Here is a 21388-nt window from a genome sequence, read left to right as displayed (position 1 = left end):
CTTATGATAGTCTCCAATGGACCATGTAGTCCTCTCAGCCAATAGCAGCCTTTGTAAACTAGTTGGCCACATGTTTTGCTTCCTCCTTTAGTTGAGTTGTGTTATGCTTTAATCAATATATACAATTAATTATAAAAAACCACCATTAGAGAGATAACTAGCTTAGTTATATAGCAAAAATTAACTTCCAAGGTCTTGGAACAAATTACCAAAAAACAATTATTGGGTTCACATTACAATAGTGCCTCTGGAACAGATTACTATTGTAAAGTGGGGGTCCACTGCATATATATATATATTGAATTATTAAGGACAGCCAGGTTTTCTGTTACAGTTCACAACAGGCTGTACAATTTTCATAATAGCATTTGGGCAGGAACCTACAACCTCCTTATTGTAGCTTTGCATGCTAACCATTGGACCACAGCCAGCCCAAAGAACCTGAAGTTAGAGAAATGAGTAAGATGTCAAAAAGTAAGATGTTTCTTTTGACATATTACTCATTTCTCTGGCCTGCATCTGTCTAGACTGGATGGCAGTGGTTTCCTGCCACAAACAGGTCATTCCATCTTGCCCCATTTGTTAATCAGGTTGAGATAGTGGCTAAGCAGGCAAAAAACAAAGAATGGTTAAAAAAAAGTTCTTGCTTATACTCCAGCATAACCACCAGGTTAGAGAAGTTAACAATAAATCATTAATACAATTGTCAATTGTATCCAGTAGTCATATGTTGACTTGAAGACTATTGTCCACTTAACACATGGCACTGCATCTTGCTCCTGACCATTTGGCTAGTCCACTTCATATAACTCCTGTAGGCTAAAACATTCAGATGTTGATCCATCAATATTGGGGGGTAGCCAAGTGGTTAGAGCAGGAGTGCAGTAGCACCTGCTCTTTGAGTAGACCAAGGTTCAAGTCCCTGACTACTAAATATGGTCAATTTGCCAACCTGCACTGGACCATCATGGCAGATTATGGTCCATTTCCCTCAACATGAATCATTGAAGCTTCCATTCTGCAGTGGATTGATAACGACTGCAGTCAGGGGGAGTCAACATTTATAACAAATACTCAACACAACACACTTACACAACCAGGCTACAAGGTTGATACCTAGTACAAGGGTCAGATTCATGTTTTCAGCAAGTGGAAGCTAAATTTGGTTCAGTCAACCTTTTCCAACCCTCAAATGGGGAGGGGGGGAAAGAGCCAGATGTACTGTTTTTCACAAAAAAAAAAGTAGAACAAAATCCAAGTAGTCTCTGCTATACCTCACCCATGACACTCCAAAAAACATTCTAAATACCCTTTGCACCACTGGTGCATTGTGCTGTTTTCATTGTGGTCCTTTTAGATTGCAATATTCTTTTTGACTTTTATCCTCTATTACTCTCTCATGTCAAAATGTGTTCAGCTCAAGGACTGCTATTCATTACATGTTTTTTGGACCTTCTTTGTACACTAGACACTTGTAAATATAACACCAAGCATGGCAACAATACATGTAAAATTTGCAGAGGCATGTCTGGAGTTTACTACCATAGTGCACTCTAAGTAACACTATACTCCCAGTGAACTGGGCACATGCACACAAACCTGTATCTGACCAATTGTTTTGTACAGTCTGGTATAGCAGACATGACAATGAAGAGTAGTTGATTCTGTGAACAATAAGGGTACACCTAATAAAATGACAGTTAAATGTTATTACCTCAACATGTAGCAAAAAAAAAAAAGGGAACCTATCCAGTCTTGGATAGAAAGAACAAAACTAAGTTCTTTAAAGTTAAGTGTTGCAGTCACTTTTCATAATGACTAAGGTTGGGTGATAGCCCTAAGGCAATTATACAGACAATGCAATGGGAGGGACATATACAAATGCCTTAGGACAGAAAGGCTACAATTGCAGGAAAAACTGAACCCACTCTCACAGATAGGATTAAAACCTGGACTTATTTAAATTATAGAAATTTATCACAACTATCCTTCTATGGAAGTTCTGCCTATGAAGCATTTCCATTAAAATCACTTTATTGAAAGTGAGATCTGTATACAAACAAGGATTGTTAAAGAGTGCAAAGAACCAGGTAAAGAGCAAGCTGGCCTATCACATTCCAAATCACCCCCCCCCCCACCACCACCAAGAAAACATGTACACAGATGGATCTCTATCTCTCTCATATATACACAGTAACTTCTACATTCCCAAATTTAGAAGAGTAAAGTATCTTCTTATTTCAAGTACTTGGAGGGATTGCACTGTTAGATAACCTAACTCAATATAGGATTCTGTGTGTTGATAATAAATTTTTTTAGATTATAAAGCCAGCCTTTCTCTGGCATATTCATGAATCTATTTAGAGATTTCCAAAGCATCACACTAATGTACATGCATAGGTTATTAGTGATATCTATATTGTGAGAGCCAATTTTAAAGTGGCATGCCACTTTAAAACTAACTACAAATACTACTTTTTTTTTAAAGTAGTATTTGTAGTTAGTGATGACTCTTTCCGTATCAAACAAAGCACTTAACTTAAATATGTCAAATGACATTGGAAGTTTAGCTAATACAAGAACATCAGAAATAATGGTAAATTACTGATGCTCTATTCCTTAAACTCTTCCTTGGTAACTTTTTCTTGTTGCTTGACATGGTAATTTGTCAGTAGTTTGTACTAGTTCTGTATTTAAATTAAATTTAAACAATTGGTTAGAAGAGCAGAATTAATTTTACCAACAGGTGCACTCATTATACTAAATGCATTAATGCCAGTGTTTTATATCTAACTTTGGGCATCCATTATTTATCAAGACAAAAGTGAAAGTAAAAATAGATTATGCACCTATCATTAATTACTTAAACTATGACCTATGATTTGTAATGGATTCAGATTTGAGGGTTATCCTAAAAGTAATGTACCTTGTTCAAAAAAATACCTACAATTTAAATTTCAGTGTTTCAACAAGCAGCTGCTGCCTATAATGCCATAGCACTGTCACAGTAACACTCAACAAATAAAAGTAAATATTTTTTGTATGTATTACTTAAAAACTAATGCTGTAAATGATTAAATGGTTTGAAACAGTTGTATTCATAGGTCAATGGCTTAAAGTGGCATGCCACTTTAAAACTGGCTCTCACAATATAGATATCACTAATAACCTATGCATGTACATTAGTGCAATGCTTTGGAAATCTCTAAATAGATTCATGAATATGCCAGAGAAAGGCTGGCTTTATAATCTAAAAAAATTTATTATCAACACACAGAATCCTATATTGAGTTAGGTTATCTAACAGTGCAATCCCTCCAAGTACTTGAAATAAGAAGGTACTTTACTCTTCTAAATTTGGGAATGTAGAAGTTACTGTGTATATATGAGAGAGATAGAGATCCATCTGTGTACATGTTTTCTTGGTGGTGGTGGGGGGGGGGGGGGGGTGATTTGGAATGTGATAGGCCAGCTTGCTCTTTACCTGGTTCTTTGCACTCTTGAACAATCCTTGTTTGTATACAGATCTCACTTTCAATAAAGTGATTTTAATGGAAATGCTTCATAGGCAGAACTTCCATAGAAGGATAGTTGTGATAAATTTCTACAATTTAAATAAGTCCAGGTTTTAATCCTATCTGTCAGAGTGGGTTCAGTTTTTCCTGCAATTGTAGCCTTTCTGTCCTAAGGCATTTGTATATGTCTCTCCCATTGCATTGTCTGTATAATTGCCTTAGGGCTATCACCCAACCTTAGTCATTATGAAAAGTGACTGCAACACTTAACTTTAAAGAACTTAGTTTTGTTCTTTCTATCCAAGACTGGATAGGTTCCCTTTTTTTTTTTTTTTTTTATTAAATAGGACCTAATAGCCATTCACTATATTACTGGAAAAAACTTAGTTATTTTTGTACAAAGACAGCAACTCTCATATCAGGACAAACGTTGCAATTATTGAGGGAAAGGAAAATTAACACAGAAAAATACACTATGATTCATACAATTCAATACTACAAATTAGTTTCAAACCCACCTGAAGAAAACGATCAATAATTGATACTGTCAAATACAGAGTTTCCTGCAACATTGCAAATTTCTGATGAACTTGAACTAGCCAGTCAATGAGGATGGCACGCATTTTGCTGGTGAGGCTTTTCTGTATATCAAAGTGGTTTTTTCTAATAGGAAACTTTTCCTGGAAGATGGAGAAAACAAAAATTAAAAGAACATTCATTTATTCATATAGTAAACAATGTCTAGTTCCTAAAATTATCAAAAATAAGCTTACTTCCATATCCCACAAATATTTGTAGATATCATTGACATAATGATGGACCAACTGAGGGTTCATGGAATCTTCACTATCAATATCTTCAACATTTTCTGGTAGCATTAATGTAGAGAAACCTTCTACAATTTCATTACATGCTTCTTCAGCTTTTTCCTCACTTTCTTTAACTGGTGGAAGTGCAGAGATACCATCTGGTGCATTCTGTAAGTTTTGTTTTAGCATGTCAATGAAAAAATATTTGACCAATATTGCAATTTTATTCAAAAAAATTAATTGCACTATTTAAAATATTAATAACTGAATACAATGCTTTTCAGAACTAAGTCTATAATATTAATGATAATATAATTCAAGATCTTTTGTACCACTGGTATTAATGGAGGTAGGGATCTAGTATTGCTTGAAATATTTTTAATAACCTGTAATGGATTTAGGATCACTTTTAGAATTCAAAATTCCTGTTGGTTACTAAGAGACCAGTCATTAGCAAATGTTTTAATACTTTGCTTACACTGTAAAAGCAGTTTTATTTAGCATTATCTTTATTTAGCATTTCATTATCTACATTTAAATTTGAATAGAAGTAATGGCAAATAATGCAAGAAAGCAAGCTTATATAGTATCAGCCCAAAAAAACCCTACACAGCTCACTCATCTGTATCCTCCAAGAATTTGTCCAGTTCTTTAAATTTATTCAACCCATCCATTTCCACAACAGATGGAAGCTTGTTCCAGCAATCAACCACCTACTGGTTGAGGGAATACTTCTGCACATTATCCTGCAACCATCCTTCAATTTGAATTTGTCCCCTCATGTAATCCACAATTATGCAAAATTGGCATATTTGGAAAAATGTAACTCCCTCTATATTGAATAACTGAAGTGATACAAAACTATCATGGTGATTTTCAAAATCAACATAAAAATTGGTTAAAAACAGCATTTAAGTTCTTTGAGGTAAAAATCATGTTGGCTAATCTTAATTGAAAAATTCATTCAAAGAAAGCTGATGACTTGTCTTAATCAGCTTTCATCAGAAAGAATCTTAAAACAAACACTATCACTACAAAGCCTCTAAACATTACTGCTTTCAAATATTGGGATTAATCTTGATGTTCAGGCTCTTCAAATGGATACTAAATATTATTACTATAATCCCTTCAATTTTCAGTTGTGCTTGCAACTCAGATTGTCAGCTGTAGTTTTTTCTAAGGTAAATGGCAGCCATTATCAACCCACTGCAGGGAGCCACCTCAATGATTCACATTGATGAAAATGGACCATAATCTGCCACACTGGTCCAGTGCAGTTGGCAGATCAACTGTATTTAGCAGTCAGGGGCTTGAACCTTGGTCTACTCAAAGAGCACGTACTACTGCACTCCCACTCCTGACCACTCAGCTAAGAGATTCAAGCAACTCATTCACATCTTAAGTATCCACTTTTAGATTAAGGTGTTTCTTGCATTTCCTGGAAATCTGTAGTTATGGACAGTAGAAGCAAAGTAATTAATCCCTTTATAGTGGATTAAGGATGTTATACCCATTCAAAACTACTTTCTTCCTGTCAAGAGTAGCAATAGCCTGAGCCACTGCATTTACTTAAATACTGCTTGAAGGTGAAAATGACCCCTTGATCCATAAGCTGGAGTAGAGAAATGTGTTTGGCAGGAAAGAATATTAAAGTAACTCAAGGGAGAGAGAGAAAATCCATGATATCTTAAATACCATGTTTTCCAATCATGGAATTTTTCCTATTTCTAATACAAAATAATGCAAACTAGTGCTGGAAAACTGTTGTAGTAACCCCTGCTTTTCACTGGCAGTGAAAATAAATGTTCTTGAAAACCAATGGATTTTAGCTATGTTACACTAAAAGCAACTAAAATTTGAAGTCACCAATTGCATATCAATAAGGTATAAAAGCTGCTTAAGGTGTGGGCTTATTATAGCTTAGCCTCATGTGCTTATACAACTTTGAAATCAGACAATTTCTTCAATTTAAATGAATGTACATAGGAGCAGAGTCTTCCAGATAAATATTTTCTCATCCATGTTGAATATTTTATTACTATTGTACTCTCATTAGCTCAATTTCAGAAGGCAAGTTAACACTCAGCTTCTGAATCTGCAACAGCAGATTCTATCTATTTTATATTATGCAGTCTTGCACTGATCTTTATCTTGGAAAACATCAATTTGTGGATCAAACATTTTAAAAGAATCAATGTTTTCATAGATCTTTTTCTTTCTCTTGAATCAATGAATGTTAAATATAATCCCATGCATATATATATATTGTTCATCACTTCACAAGTCTTCTATTATACTACTATATACATGAATGGAAGAAGTTTGATAGGTGCTCATTTCCATTTTCACTATTGTACTTATTGAGCATGCTAACTCAGGGCAAATAGACATCACGCCTTCACTTTCAGCTCATATTTCAGTGCTCATTAAAAGATGTCAGTACTCTACACCACTGTTCTACCACAGAATTTTGCTGCTTCTTACATAAGTCTGGCCACGAGGGATGTTACCAGCTGTATGTTCTGCAACAACATTAGCATTAGTAGAGGCATTTGATGCAAGAAAGCAAGCTTATGCAGCATCAGCCAAAAAAAAAACTTCCACTTCACCCCTCTGTTTGTTCAAAATACCTGTCCAGCTGAGCCTTAAACTTATTTAGGCTATCAACCTCCACCACAAGGGATGGAAGTCTGTTCCACCAACCAACCACCCGCTGGCTAAAGGCAAATTTCCGCAGGTCTATCCTACATCTGTCTTTCCTCAATTTGAATTTATGCCCTCTCAGGTGATTTTTCTGAGCTAGAGGAAGAATCCCATCAGCATTGATGCATGCTTAAACCATTCAAGGCTTTATACACCTCTATCAGATCACATCGCTGGTGCCTAGTCTCCAGACACTGTAATTTGCAAAACTTAAGCCTTTCTTCGTAAGAGCACTCCTTTGTTCCATTCACTAATCTTGTTGCCCTTCTCTGTACTCGTTCCAGCAGCTCTACATCCTTCTTGAAATGAGGCCTCCAGACCTGTATACAGTACTCTAGGTGTGGCCTGACCATTGCCTTATACAACCAAATCCTCTGCTTGCATTTACATAATGGTGGGACTGTAACCCTGGATTAGCCTCATGTGCAATTTACATTCATGGTATATTCACATATAGTATTCTGGAGGTGATGATCCAGGTAAAGGTTTGGCATCCACATAAAACAGAAATGCCACCCCTTTGTATCACCAGGCAATAGATACTCATCTGGGCAACACTGCCACTTCAGTGACAAAATATGGATTTTTCCACTTCCAGCCTCAAATAAGCAGAGCTGAACAACAACCCCATCTCATCCATCATGTAGCACAATGTCTTTCAATATTATGATAGGCATAACATGGAGAACCAATATTCCTTATAGCTCTAAAACTGTGTTTGCAGGCAGCTGCTAGACAGTCCACACCAAACCTATTGGTAACTGTCCAGCAGACATCAGGACCAGCTAGTGTATAATTTTGCTACCTCTACTGTGCCAACCAAAACTGAAGGAAGTCACTGTGTCTGCAGAGGCCATTGTCAAAGCCATGTCAAGCTAGGTATATTCTTACTATGCAAATCAATGGAATTCTCACAAATTCCATTGATTCATACATTGTCTCTGTACTTCTACTTTATTTACCAAATGCATTTATAATCAAACTAACAAATATCTGCAAAAAAACCAAAACCATAAACTTCCTCATTCATTTCACAAAAATACTCAGTCTCAATGATATCCATTTCCACCTACAATCTACCAAGCACCACTTTTCTGAAAGCCTCAATTATCAGTTGCCTTAACTGTTCACTGATTTCTTTTGCTTCAAAAAGGTGGTACTTGTATATATGTCCACTCTGATATTCCTTGTCAGACTTCTGAACATGGAATTTCCTCTAGCTTAAAATCTGTCTCATTCTCTCAAATTCATTTGTTGCCATTATCATTCTCCCAACTCCACTAATCACTCCGGCTTCCCTTCTTTGAAACTACAGTCAGTTCTGCTATTACGTGGTACACGTGTTCTTAAAAATGTCACATTATGGTAATTTGCACACTAAAAACAGCTTATGGGTATGAACAAAAAAAAAAAAAAAAATTAGAAACCCAAGATTGCTAACACAGGTTTAAACATCTTAAGTTTCTAATAAATAAATAATTTCAGTAAATATAGCAGTGTAATACAGGCAACCCCTGTATAACTATGTCTACAACAGTGTTTTGCTCTAACACGATTGATAAATTTCAGCAATCTGCACACAACGTGGTACTTATGTAACTTTCGCTCTAACAGTTACAGAATTGCAGCAAGCCTCTCATAACAGTATTTGAGCGTTGGATGTAATTTTTCAAAATTACCATTCTTTCTTGTGAATCCCTGCTGTTGACTGAAGTCATTATGCAAAAAAAAAAAGGGAAATCCCTGTGTTAGGTTGTGTTTGAGATCATAAAAAAATTGCGACTTCGAAGCATGTAGTTCATGACTTGAGGTTTGTAAGGGTATTTTAGTTTTTATTTGATAGTTTATAAAATTTTCCAGGTGTGTTTTTCCAAACTAAAAACTTTGTTCTTAACTGTATTGGAATAATTTTTGTTGTGAATTAAATTCCAGCCCTAAATTATGCCAAACGAATTTACTCATAATTTGGGTAACTGCAGATTTATTTAGAGAATGCCAGCTGTGGAAAACTATTTAAAGTGGAAAAATCTAAATTTAAGTTTTATTACTATTGGATAACAGCACCAGGCCATCAGAAAGATTTAAGTCATCCAAAATGTTGAAGTAATGTTCCTACCACCTAATACAACTTCTTTAATTCAGCCATTAGATCAAAGCATTATATCTACATTTAAAACTCATTACATCAGAAAATTGTTGTAATGAACTTTGGAAAAATTTGATTCCAAATCTATTGAAGTGATGGAGGCATGGGAAATTTTCAATTGTGGACTATATCAGAATCATAGCTTTAATCGCTCAAAGAAGTAAAACCATCAACATTAAATGCACGTTGACAAAATGTATGGCCGCAGTCCATTCAGGAAATGTGGTCGAACTGGCAGAAAACAGAATCAGTATGATAGTAGAACTTAAGTCAGTAGGAGGTTTTAATGATATGACTACTGAACACGTTCAAGAATTACTGGTAGAAAAAGTGGCTGGCAAAGCAGATTTGGTGGAAATGGTATCAGAAGTAAAACAAATCAGTTCAGGGGATGATAGCACAGATAAATTCTGAAGTTCCAAATTTTACACTTAAAAGCATACTGAAAGGCATGAACTTAACCAAGCAACTAGAATCTCATTTTTTGAATGCAGATCCTTCACCTGAAAGTAACACAAAATTCAAAAATGCTTAGCACCATATCATGCAATTTACAAAGATCTATCAAGCAAAAGAAAAACCCAGAATACTGATTTTTTTAAAGAGCAGAAGATACATGAAATATAGATGCTGCAGAAGAAAGTTCAAGAGGTAAAGATATTCTGCAACAGAGAAAACGTTCTCGGTTTGATTGTGCTTAGCAGCTATGAAGAGGAAGAAAATTAAATTCAGTTTGTAAAATGTTTGTTCAGTTATTAAATTTTTTAATAAAAAAAAAGTTTGTAATAGTAATAAAAAAAATAATAAATAAAAAAAATTTATTTTTGTTAGCTTTTGGAACAACCCCCTTTTTGTACTGGTTCTTAGTGCCATATAATATGGTTTCACACAAGATTTTATAGGAACCTAACTACCATGTTATACGAGGGTTACCTGTATATACATACTAATTGATATTTCTATTCACTAACATTTTTTTGGATTGTAAAATTTAAAACACTAAAAAAGATAAGCAATCAATAATGACGAACACAGCACGCAGAAATTGCACAAGTGAGACATACAGTAACAATTTCATGCATTAAAAATAGGAAGCTTAAATAGGAATGAAGAGATTCTGAAAATTTGTTTTTATATGATTAAAGATTTCATGGAAGGGGAAACATTACATAATGTAAAAACCCAAAGATTTCAGCTATCAGTATTATCACAAATGCAATAAGATCCAGTTTACTACCCGTTTATAATTAGACTGCACTAACAAAAGCCCAATAAACCGAGAACTGCAAATTGTTTTATGGTAGTAACTTTCAGAAATGTGCTCCTCTGCTCACACTATCATGTCTCACAAAATTTGTTATGTTCGAACTGAAAAATGTGAGCTCCTGAAACCACGAGTCAGCCTACAATACCTTGTGAATACAGCAAATGACAACTGTCTCCAACCAATACAACTACAGTAAATAGGAAATATAGCTCACCCATTTGACATTTAAGCTTCATAAACTTGTATTTTTTTTTTTTTTAATGTGAACCCCAAACACAAGAGGGTATTAGAACCTATAGTACTTAGTACCGTGCTTGGGTTGGAGGTTGAGAAGATGAAAGAAGATATTTGTTGACATTGGACTTGAACTTCTATAGACTGTAATTTTCAGGAAATATGTAAGAAGGAAGGTTGTTCCAGAAAACGGCAGTTGAATGAATAAACGAGGAAGATGAAAAGTTGGTTCTGTGGGTTTGAAGTTGGACAGTAAATAGATGTTGGCTGGTGGCGGCACGTGTTTGGACTCTTTTGAAAGAGCAGGAATTATAGAAGCCAATTCAGAAGAACAGTGCCCATGGAAGTATCTGTAGAAGAGGCATGCAGCAGAAACAGTATGTCTATGAGAAAGTGAGTGGAGAGACTCTGTTAGAGACGAATCATTAATTAATCTAACTGCCCTCTTCTGAATGGAATCAAGAAGCCTGAGAGAGGTTTTGGAGGCACCACCCCAGATGTGAGAACAATGGCAGGGCAGATTTGCAATTTATACAGAGTGAGCAGCTGTCTGGAAGAAAAGTAATGCCAAGAGCAAAAGAGAAAACCAAGTTTTTTAGATGCAGAGGAAGCAATATTTGTAATGTGCTTGTGTCCAGCTGTGCTATTGCTGTGTAGGTTGCTACGCTCAGCTTGGTGCCAGGTTTTTGCCCACGCCTGGTGTTACTCAGACGAAATCATGCATGAGCCAACGCAAAAATTGTGTTACTCTCATCGTTCCCTAATATATACGGAGTTAGGAGAAATCCCAGGTGCCGTTTGACACAAACATACATTCCCTAATATATCAGTTGCGTTGAAGCAAATTTGCATTGCCAAAATGTGTTATAGCAGAACTGACTACTTTCTTCGGTAAAGTTAATAACAGTGAGGTAATTTTCACAACTCCAGCTGGCTTCAGTTTTCTAGTTATATGGACTAAACTAATCTAGATGCTAAGATATCTGCAATTAATAATAACCTCAAAAACCTTGTTCATTTAGCTAACACTCAACCATAAGCACACCAATTCCCTTGCTCCTACTCACCAAGAACAATGTTAGTAGTGCCCTATACACTTCAGGTGACAACCTGGTGATGGTCTCTTCCCCAATGAAAACTTCACATTCTCAGTCTCATGTTTGGCATTAGAGGAATCATCTGCATGATTTCTATTACTGTTTTCCTTGGTTGCATTACTATTTTTGATCTTTGTCCCCAAGTTTTCTCAAACCATGTCAGTGAATTATTCTTGTAGAATTCTTGAAATCATACTTATGTAGGGATGAAGTATTTATTCCACCCTAAAGCCTCATCCCAACTTTGGTTTTAATATAATTGCTAAAGCAGTACAAGATAAGAATGCAACTTATTTTTATTTATATCTCCAGCTTCAATACTCCACCTACACTAACTTACAATTGTAAAGCAGTTATTAATCAGTTGAAACTTTAGCAGGATTAGAGTAGAAATCTTTCTTCTTACCAGAACTTTCCATCAATGCTCCCACCTCTGTCAAATCCCAGTGGTTCCAATACATCCTCAACTAAAAGACAAAGCTGAAATTGATTTAGACCTTAGAATGAAAAAAAACCACCTCCTTTCACACTCAACCAAATAAACTCCACTCATTGCCTACCATGGTCATCCAACAGAAGATTAGTTCTGAACAATAGATGCCACAAAAGAAAGCTCCAAGTCCTGATGGTACTTCTACCATCATTCTCAAAACCTGTGTTCCTGTTCTGTGTTATGTCTTTAGACATCATTCCACTAGCATTTATTCTTCTGTTTGTAAATTAGCTCATTACCAACCAGTTCCTAAAGAGGATGAGAAATCCCTGCTCTCTTCCCATTATTGTCACATTGTACTTACCCCTATTCTCTCCAAAGTAATGAAAGAAATCCATAAATTCCCAACCCTCAAACTATCTTGAAACCTATTTGATCAATTATCACTAATATTGTTTCTGTCAGTGTCAAGTTACCAGTGATATAGTAGCTTACATTACTCATCTTTGGACAAAAATTTCTTGAAACTCAAGCAGCCACTTGGAAACAAGTCAACTGCACATCTTCAGTGACTCAATTTCTAGATGATTTCATCTCTATTAAGGATTACCTTAACTTCTAACTGTCTTGGCATAAGCACATCACAATTACTTCCTCTGCATCAAAAAACAAGTTTTTTTTCACTCAGTATTGTTCTCTGTACAAATCTAATTGCTCTAACATTAAATTTTGTTTGTTTCCACATCTGGGTTTGTATCCTGAAGCCACTCAAACAGACTCCAAAAGAGGGCAATCATGTTAAGTAAAGATTGATCTCTGTTGTTGTTTTTGTGTTTATTGGCGCATTGACAACAGAGATCATAGTGCACCACTTCATTTGTTATACAATGTTCTCTTTACATAAATCTTGTTTGAATGTAAAAAGGTTAACTGTTTCTGTGTAAATAATATTATAATTTACAGCAGATGGTAAATGTTGATTGTTTGTATGAATCTAAAATTAGGTGACAAGGAACATGTCAGATAAAAGATTTTTAAGGGTGATGTTTTGGTTTCCTTTATATAATGATGAAAAAATTTGTTATCAATCATTTTCATATGTTGGGCATTCTATAAGTATATGTTTAACTGTTTGGATAGTATTGCATACTTGGCATCTTGGGGGTTCTTCTGCACATAATAGATAACCATTTGTGAAATGCGTATGGCCTATTCGCAATCTGGTCAGAACAACTTCTCTCCTTGATTTCCTTATGCTCTTTTTCCAGTGCTCAACTTTTGGTTTTATTTCATATAATTTATTCCATGTTTGTTTTTGCCAGAGTTCTTGCCATTGGGTTAGACAGTGATTTTTAATGATTGGTTTGTAGTCCTTATGTGGAACTGCAAAATATTGTTCTTGAAGGTTAGTGGTTGATTTTGCAATTCTGTCCACTTCTTCATTTCCTTTTATCCCTTTGTGTCCTGGTATCCAGCAGAAAAGTATCTCTTGTTTTTTTTTTTTATTTGTGAAGCCTGTTAGTATCTGTTTAATTTGCCAGAGTACTGGATGGGTTATATTGCTTGTGTTTTGTATGGCTTGGATTACACTTAATGAATCACAGTATATTACTGTTCTCAAGTGGTAGGTGGTTCTGAAATGCTCCAGGGCTATCTGAACTGCTACTAATTCTGCAGTGTAGACACTGCATTCTTTTGGGAGTTGGCGTGACAATGTAACATCTGGGAATATTGCTGATGCACCTACCTGGTTCTCTGATTTTGATCCATCTGTATATATATTGGTATGTGATTGGGATATTACATTCTATGTGCTGCATGCAGTTGTTGAAAGTTGCTGTCTGATAAAGTATTTTTATTCCAGTTGTGTGAGGAGTTCATAAGCTGTGGAATGGTTTATCCATATGTTCTTGGTTTGCAACGTTATCTATTTTGAGATCATGTGTTATCAGTAGCTCCTGTAGTCTGATGCCTAGAGGCTGGTTTGCTCTTTTTGTGGTTCCTATATATATATATATATATATATATATATACACATATACACACACACACACACACACACACACACACACACACAGGGTGTTTCAGTTAAACGTTTCAGAACTTCTAAGAGGGGTAGGGTACATCCTGACAACTCGAAATCATATAGCAATGTGGGGTCGGAAATGCTTTCCTGAAGCGGTGTTGTACATAGAAGCACCATAAAGAAAAGAGACCGTAAGTGAGAAATCGTTCTTAATAATACATGAAAAGAAGCAAAAAGGTACATGGATTAAAGTAAGTGTTCGAAGTTTCTTCCACGGGCTACAATGCACGCCTCACATCTCCGACGCATGGACATCCGAACATTCTGGAATACTCCAGGCGAATTTCGAATTTCTTCGGCAGCTACTGCGATTCTTGCAACCAGCTCCTCAGCATTGTCAACGGGGTCATAAATTGTCAACGGGGTCACAACGGTGTCATAAACTAGCGATTTCATATGACCCCAGAAATAAAAATCAAGACATGATAGGTCGGGTGACCGAGCAGGCCAACGCCGGGACCACCACGTCCGATCCACTGTTGACCAAATGGTAGTTACATCCAGGTAGTTACGAACATCTCTGCTATAAGTGAGAAAACGATTTCTCACTTACGGTCTCTTTTCTTTATGGTGCTTCTGTGTACAACACCGCTTCAGGAAAGCATTTCCGACCCCACATTGCTATATGATTTCGAGTTGTCAGGATGTACCCTACCCCTCTTAGAAGTTCTGAAACGTTTAACTGAAACACCCTGTATATATATAGATGGATAGGTAGGTAGGTTTCCCCATTTTGGCAAGAATAAAGTTGTCCAAGTCGGATGTTCTCTTATAAAGAAATAAAAAATTCTGTTTATACTCCGGGATGACCAAACGGTCAGAGGAGTTCACAAGATAGATTGAATACAAGAAATAGCACCATATTCAGCAGTCACGGGCTTGAACCCCGGTCACTCAAGGCACATGTACTTATGCACCCACACACCTGACCACTAGGCTATGGTGGCCTTTATGGGTCTTATCCTGTAAGCATACAGCATTGATAACTGTTGTCTCCCCAGGAACAGTGGGAATTCATTAGCCTCTGTATAGAGACTGTATATAGGGGATGTGCAGAAAGCTCCTGTTGCTATTTGTATTGCACTATGGTGAAATGGATCTAGCCATTTGAGGGCACTCTTTCTTGCTGATGCTTAAACCAGTGCTCAATCTATTTTTGACCTTCTCTAACAAAGTGCCTGTCTTATAGACAGTTTCTGATGTATGCGTTTTCTATAGATATTTCCACGAACATTGTTTTGAAGTGGCATCTGTAATTCCCCACTCTTCCACACCAATCTACACACATGCAGCCAACATCCAACACCAAACTCACAGAAATAGTTCTCATTTATCCCTTCTGTTTTCTGGGAAAAGTTTAACATTTCCCAAAAATTACAACAAAAGAAATTCAAGCATTGTCTTCGGCATTTCACTCTTACACTTCAACGTACTCTAGGTTCTAACATCTTTCATGCTTGGGGTTTTTCTTTTTTTTTTTTACGATAATGATCTTGGCTATTTACACTTTCTATCACTTACAGAAAGTCAAAAAAGCATTTTTTTTAATTTTAAAAAACTGTAGGCAGGTAGGCAACTAAGAATACCTGGACACCACCAGTTACAAAATATACCACAGGCTAGCCCAAGGAAACCCCCATAGTTGAAATTATCATCTCAGTAGTGGCATACACTTTAAATAGCAGTAGTATGGTCCTTGAGGTTGTCACAGACATTCTCTCAGATATGCCAGACAAGCTGTATTTGCTGCCTGGGAGTCTAAAACACTGATGGAACTGATATTCGGGTGACACTCAAGTCAAGTGGACCCAATTTCGGCGAAGTACAGACAGTCTGTGACAGCCATATCCTCTGCTTGCACCTTCACAATGGTGGGACTATTAGTAATCCTGGGTATAACCTCCATGCACAAGTACATGGTGGGTGACCACCCAGGTGTGAACCAACGTAAGCAGGGATCGAGGTGTGGCACCCACACCACATGGAGGAATGCCACCCCTCCATGTTACCAGGTGGTAGATGACTCATCAACCAGTGCAATACCACCACTTTGCTTATTGGAGGCTTGAAGTGGTGGAACCCATGTTTAGTCTCTAGAGTTAAGTTCCGGTCAACCCTTCCCTATCTCTTCCATCATGCAGTATGATTGAAGAAATTTGAGGTTATGATGAACATAGTGGCGAGATCCAATATTCCTTACATTTTGAGGGTATAGCTTTAAAACGGTGTTCACAGGCCGGCCGCTAGTTAGTACACTGGACCGAACCTATTGGTAACTCTCTAGGAGGCTTTGGGATCAGCTAGTGTATAATCTTGCCCCCTCTACTCAGCCAGATAGTGACTGATTGGAGGGAGTCTGAGTAGTGTGTATGGGGGAGGGGCATTGTCGAGGCCACACTACGTCAAGGACCTGGGTATATGCTTACCATTTGAACACCATATCCAAAAATTTCATTACTTCATGCAGCATGTCCCACCACTTTTTCTTACTATTGAATACACCATGAATTGTCAAACTAATAGAGCAAGCTTATCTGCAAAAAGATCTAAACCTCCCAAGCACTTCCTAATTCATTTCACAAATATATGTGGTCTCAATTCTAATCTCAACAATGTCCATTTCCACTTGCAGTCTGCCAAACCCCATGTACTTTTTCTGACAGAATCCCAGTTAATTCAAATACTGCTCATCTCAGTTGACCAAATTATTCGCTGTACGATTCCTTTTGCCTCAAAGGTGCTACTTGTGCATATGTCTGTTCTGATATTCCCTGTCAGAGACTTGGCAATTTGGAATCTCCTCTTTGATCTTCTTTGGCTTAAAATCTCTCTACCTCATTGTGTCTAATTCATCTGTTGTCTACCGTTCTCCCAACTCCACTAATCACTTGGAGCTCTTTGACCTCCTCTCTTTGCAACTTGACTTTCTCCAGTCAAACTTTCCTAACAGTGAGGTAATTTTCCTTGGTGATTTAATGGTCACAACTCCAGCTGGCTTCCGTTTTCTAGTCATATCGACCCAGCTGGTCGAGATGCCGAGGCTTTTGCAATTACTAATGACCTTGCACAGATTGTTCATTTACCTACAAGAATACCGAACAATGCTAATCATACAGCCAATACGTTTGATCTTTTTTTCTCACAAACAACCCTTCTAAGTACACGGTCGATGTGAGCGGTGCTTTAGGCACTTCAGATCACAACTTGGTGATTGTCTCTTCTCCAATGGAACTGTTATCTCATGGCTATTCCCAACCTCGTGTTGTTTGGCATTACAAGAATGCAAAATGGGATGACCTGTGAGACTTCTTTTCTTTGGTTGGATTACTGTTTCAAAACTTCTGATGTCAACGTTTGCACAAATCGTGTCAGTGAAATTATTCCCACACTCCACTTTAAAATCTCGTCCTTTATCTAAACCTTGGTTTTCCAATAAATGTGCTAAGGCTGTTCAAGAGAAGAATGTGGCATATCTTAATTGGCTTGTTTCTAATTCTCCAGTTTCATTTTCTGTCTACACCAAAGCTCGCAACAATTGTAAAGCAGTTATTAATAAGTCCAAACTAGAGGTTGAACAGGCTAAGAGTAGAAAACTTGCTTCTTGCCCTAATGGTAGCCGAGCATTCTGGTCTCTTGCCAAAGGTATTGGCTGCAACTTTTGCCCATCTCTGCTCCCACACCTCTGTCCAAACCAGATGTTCTGTTGTCACTTCAGCCAAGGATAAAGCTGGCCTGCTAGCATCCCATTTTTCTTCCAACTCTTGTATTAATGATCTTGGTAAAACACCTGCCTCTATTCCCAATACTCTCCATTCAATACCTCCTGTGGTATTCCGTCAAATGGATGTCAGAAGGATTTTGATGAATCTTGATGCCAAGAAAGCTCCAGGTCCTGATGGTATTTCTCCATTGTTCTCAATCTGTGCTCTTGAACTTACTCCTATTCTTTGCCACCTTTTTTCACTTTCTTATTCCAAAGGTGTTTTTCCTTCTGCTTGGAAATTTGCTCATATACAGCCAGTTCCTAAAAAGTGACAAATCCCTCCCATCCAATTATCGTCCCATTGCAATTACTTCTACTCATTCTAAAGTAATGGAGAAATCAATTAACTGCCAACTCTTAAACTACGTAGAAACCTTTTGTCTGATCAACAATCGCCAGTATGGATTCTGTCAGTATCGATCCACTGGTGATATTCTGGCTTATGTTACCCATTTATGGACTAATTCAATGGAAAGGTTCGGTGAAATGCAAGTAGTTGCTCTTGATATCTCAAAAGCTTTCGATCGTGTTTGGCATAAAGGTCTTCTAAACAAGCTTCCATCTTATGGTTTGCCAACTGTTTTTAGTAATTGGTTATCCAGTTTTCTCTCTGATCACTCACTGAGGGTGATGGCTCTGTCTTCTAACTTCTCCACTAATGCCGGTGTCCCCCCAAGGTTCAGTTCTTTCTCCCACTCTTTTCCTCTTGTATATTAATGACCTTCTTCCATTGACTGGAAATCCTATCCATAGTTTTGCCGATGATAGCACATTGCATTCCACTTTCCATTTTGAGAAACCTCGTCCTGCTCAAACAGCTTCAAATTCTCGAAAATCTGCAACCAATTCCTTAAATGCGGATCTTCAGATAATTCTCCAGTGGGCAAAGACAACGTAGTTGATTTCAACCCTTCTAAAACTCAGTCTTGTCTTATCTCGCACAAAGGATTCTTCTGCTCCTATGCTTATCTTTAGTGACACTCCAATTTCTAGGCAAAATGATATATCTCTTTTGGGGATTACCCCAACTTCTAATCTCTTGGCACAAGTACATTACAAATATTGCTTCCTCTGCATCTAAAAAACTTGGTTTTCTCTTTCGCTCTCGGCGTTACTTTTCTTCCAAACAGTTGCTCACTCTGTATAAATCGCAAATCCGCCCTGCCATGGAATATTGTTCCCATATCTGTGGTGGTGTCCCCAAAACCTCTCAGGCTTCTTGATTCCATTCAGAAGAGGGCTGTTAGGTTAATTAATGATTCATCTCTAACAGAGTCTCTCCCCTCACTGTCTCATAGAAGTACTGTTTCTGCTGCATGCCTCTTCTACAGATACTTCCATGGGCACTGTTCTTCTGAATTGGCTTCTATAATTCCCACTCTTTCAAAACAGTCCGAACACGTGCCGCCACCAGCCAACATCCATTTACTGTCCAACTTCAAACTCACAGAACCAACTTTTCATCTTCCTCGTTTATTCATTCAACTGCCGTTTTCTGGAACAACCTTCCTTCTTACATATTTCCTGAAAATTACAGTCTATAGAAGTTCAAGTCCAATGTCAACAAATATCTTCTTTCATATTCTCAATCTCCAACCCAAGCACGGTACTAAGTACTATAGGTTCTAATACCTCTCGTGTTTGGGGTTTACATAAAAAAAAAGTATATTACTTCATTGGAAAAATGCTTTTTATTTAGAGTAATACAATACTAAGGCAAATCATGACAAAGTGTTTTCACAATCAGATATGCTTTCATATTTAGCCATTGAGTTTTGCCTTCATTCTGTACTTTGAACTTGATGCCTGCAATATGCTAACATTAACCACATAATTTTTGCCAGCTGATAACAGTAGTACCACTTACAAAATGAACACCTACATTTGTTAACTTATGTTGCTAATAATTACATATACAATCAAAATAATATTTATATATAAACAATATACTTAACAGAAAAAGGAAACTAGAGCAATTAACTGTTGCATTATGTAGATCATTTAGCCACATTAATGAATGGATCTTAAATTCAATTATTCAACATATCATTAACTTTATATGGGGGGAAAAAAAAGGAGGCATTTCATGTGTTTTTTTATGATTGCTTATGGCATTAATGAAAATTGAGATATACTTTAAAACATTCCATGCAAAGTTACAAGAATTGACAATTTAGACAGTAGCCAGTAACTACTGTCTATACATCATAAATTACTTTATGAAATGTTATATGATTGTCTGCCTGTTATATTTCCTTAGGCCCAAATTTTACTTAGGAAAGTAATACTTTTTTTACAAAAAGATCTTACCTCTTTGTTGTCTTTATTTAACCTGTTTTTCTTCTGTAACTGTTCTCTGTTTCTTGCTCTGGTCAATCGAGGTTTGAGAGCCTCGGATTTTTGAAACACTCCAGTCTAGAAAGTTTAAGAAAATTTAACTAATAGAAATTTCCCCTTTCAATCACAAAATTCATTTATGATATCACTACAAGATATCAATTTCAGCATTTTTAATAACTAACAGTGAAAAATTATGGATGAAAAGAAAAATGTGCACTTTATTTTTATCTCTAATTTTGGACTAAATAGAAATATATATATATACATACACATGTATATATAATTACTGTGTCAGATCAGATTAATGCCATCAAGGCATCAATTAAACATTACATCTGTCTGTAAAACTTATTACATGTGATGTATACATTTGCCCACATTTTCTGGCTGCTACGTATACATCATAACAAACATTCTTATTGCTGTGCTCCCTTTGGTTTTGGCTGCTGACCATTGAAAATTTAGTTAAAATCTTAGGAACTGCAGCATTAAGTACCATTTTAATATTTTCATTTAATTTATATAATTTTATAGGCAATCTGCTTTTATTTTTAGACAATTTTTTTTCCATTGTAGCTACACCTGTCAGGTTAACACTACTACACTTATTTAATCTATTAAAAACTTAACTAAATACATGGCCTTATGGCACTACATTTACTTTGTATACCTATATTCCACATTCTAATGTTTCATTTGTCATTTTATTCCCATGACAACCTGTTCAATAAAACCCTCGCTAATCTGGTTACAGTTAATCCGGATCGAAATATGAAAATTCTGTTCATAGCCGAGTACTTCGAAAGACACGAGATTTAGGAAAGTAGATGAGTAACTCACTGTGCCCTGATTGACTGTGCAGAGAGAGAGAGAGAGAGAGAGAGAGAGAGAGAGAGAGAGAGATGGAACATACATTGTCTTGAGTGTTGCTCAATATTATTGTTGACTGAATCGGATGGATGCTATTGCTTATAGCGCCTCATTTGCGTGCTTCT

The 21388-nt window shown here is 36.6% G+C and overlaps 1 protein-coding gene across 1 annotated transcript in view; it reads right to left on the bottom strand.

The window, feature by feature from the left end:
- The window catches only part of CycB (Cyclin B), a 75052-nt gene that overhangs the window by 27851 nt on the left and 25813 nt on the right, over positions 1-21388 (bottom strand). Inside the window, exons 3-5 of the mRNA XM_090377218.1 lie at positions 20364-20468; positions 4289-4492; positions 4034-4195 (exon numbers count right to left, since the gene is read on the bottom strand). Coding sequence (XP_090233344.1) covers positions 4034-4195; positions 4289-4492; positions 20364-20468 — 471 coding nt within the window. The remainder of the gene's footprint in view (positions 1-4033; positions 4196-4288; positions 4493-20363; positions 20469-21388) is intronic.

Source organism: Mastigoproctus giganteus, chromosome 7 (genome assembly GCF_048544385.1).
Source record: "Mastigoproctus giganteus isolate SK-2022 chromosome 7, ASM4854438v1, whole genome shotgun sequence".
Lineage (NCBI taxonomy): Eukaryota > Metazoa > Arthropoda > Arachnida > Uropygi > Thelyphonidae > Mastigoproctus > Mastigoproctus giganteus.
Note: the sequence above shows the minus strand (reverse complement) of the source record. Positions and strands in the feature narration are given on the sequence as shown.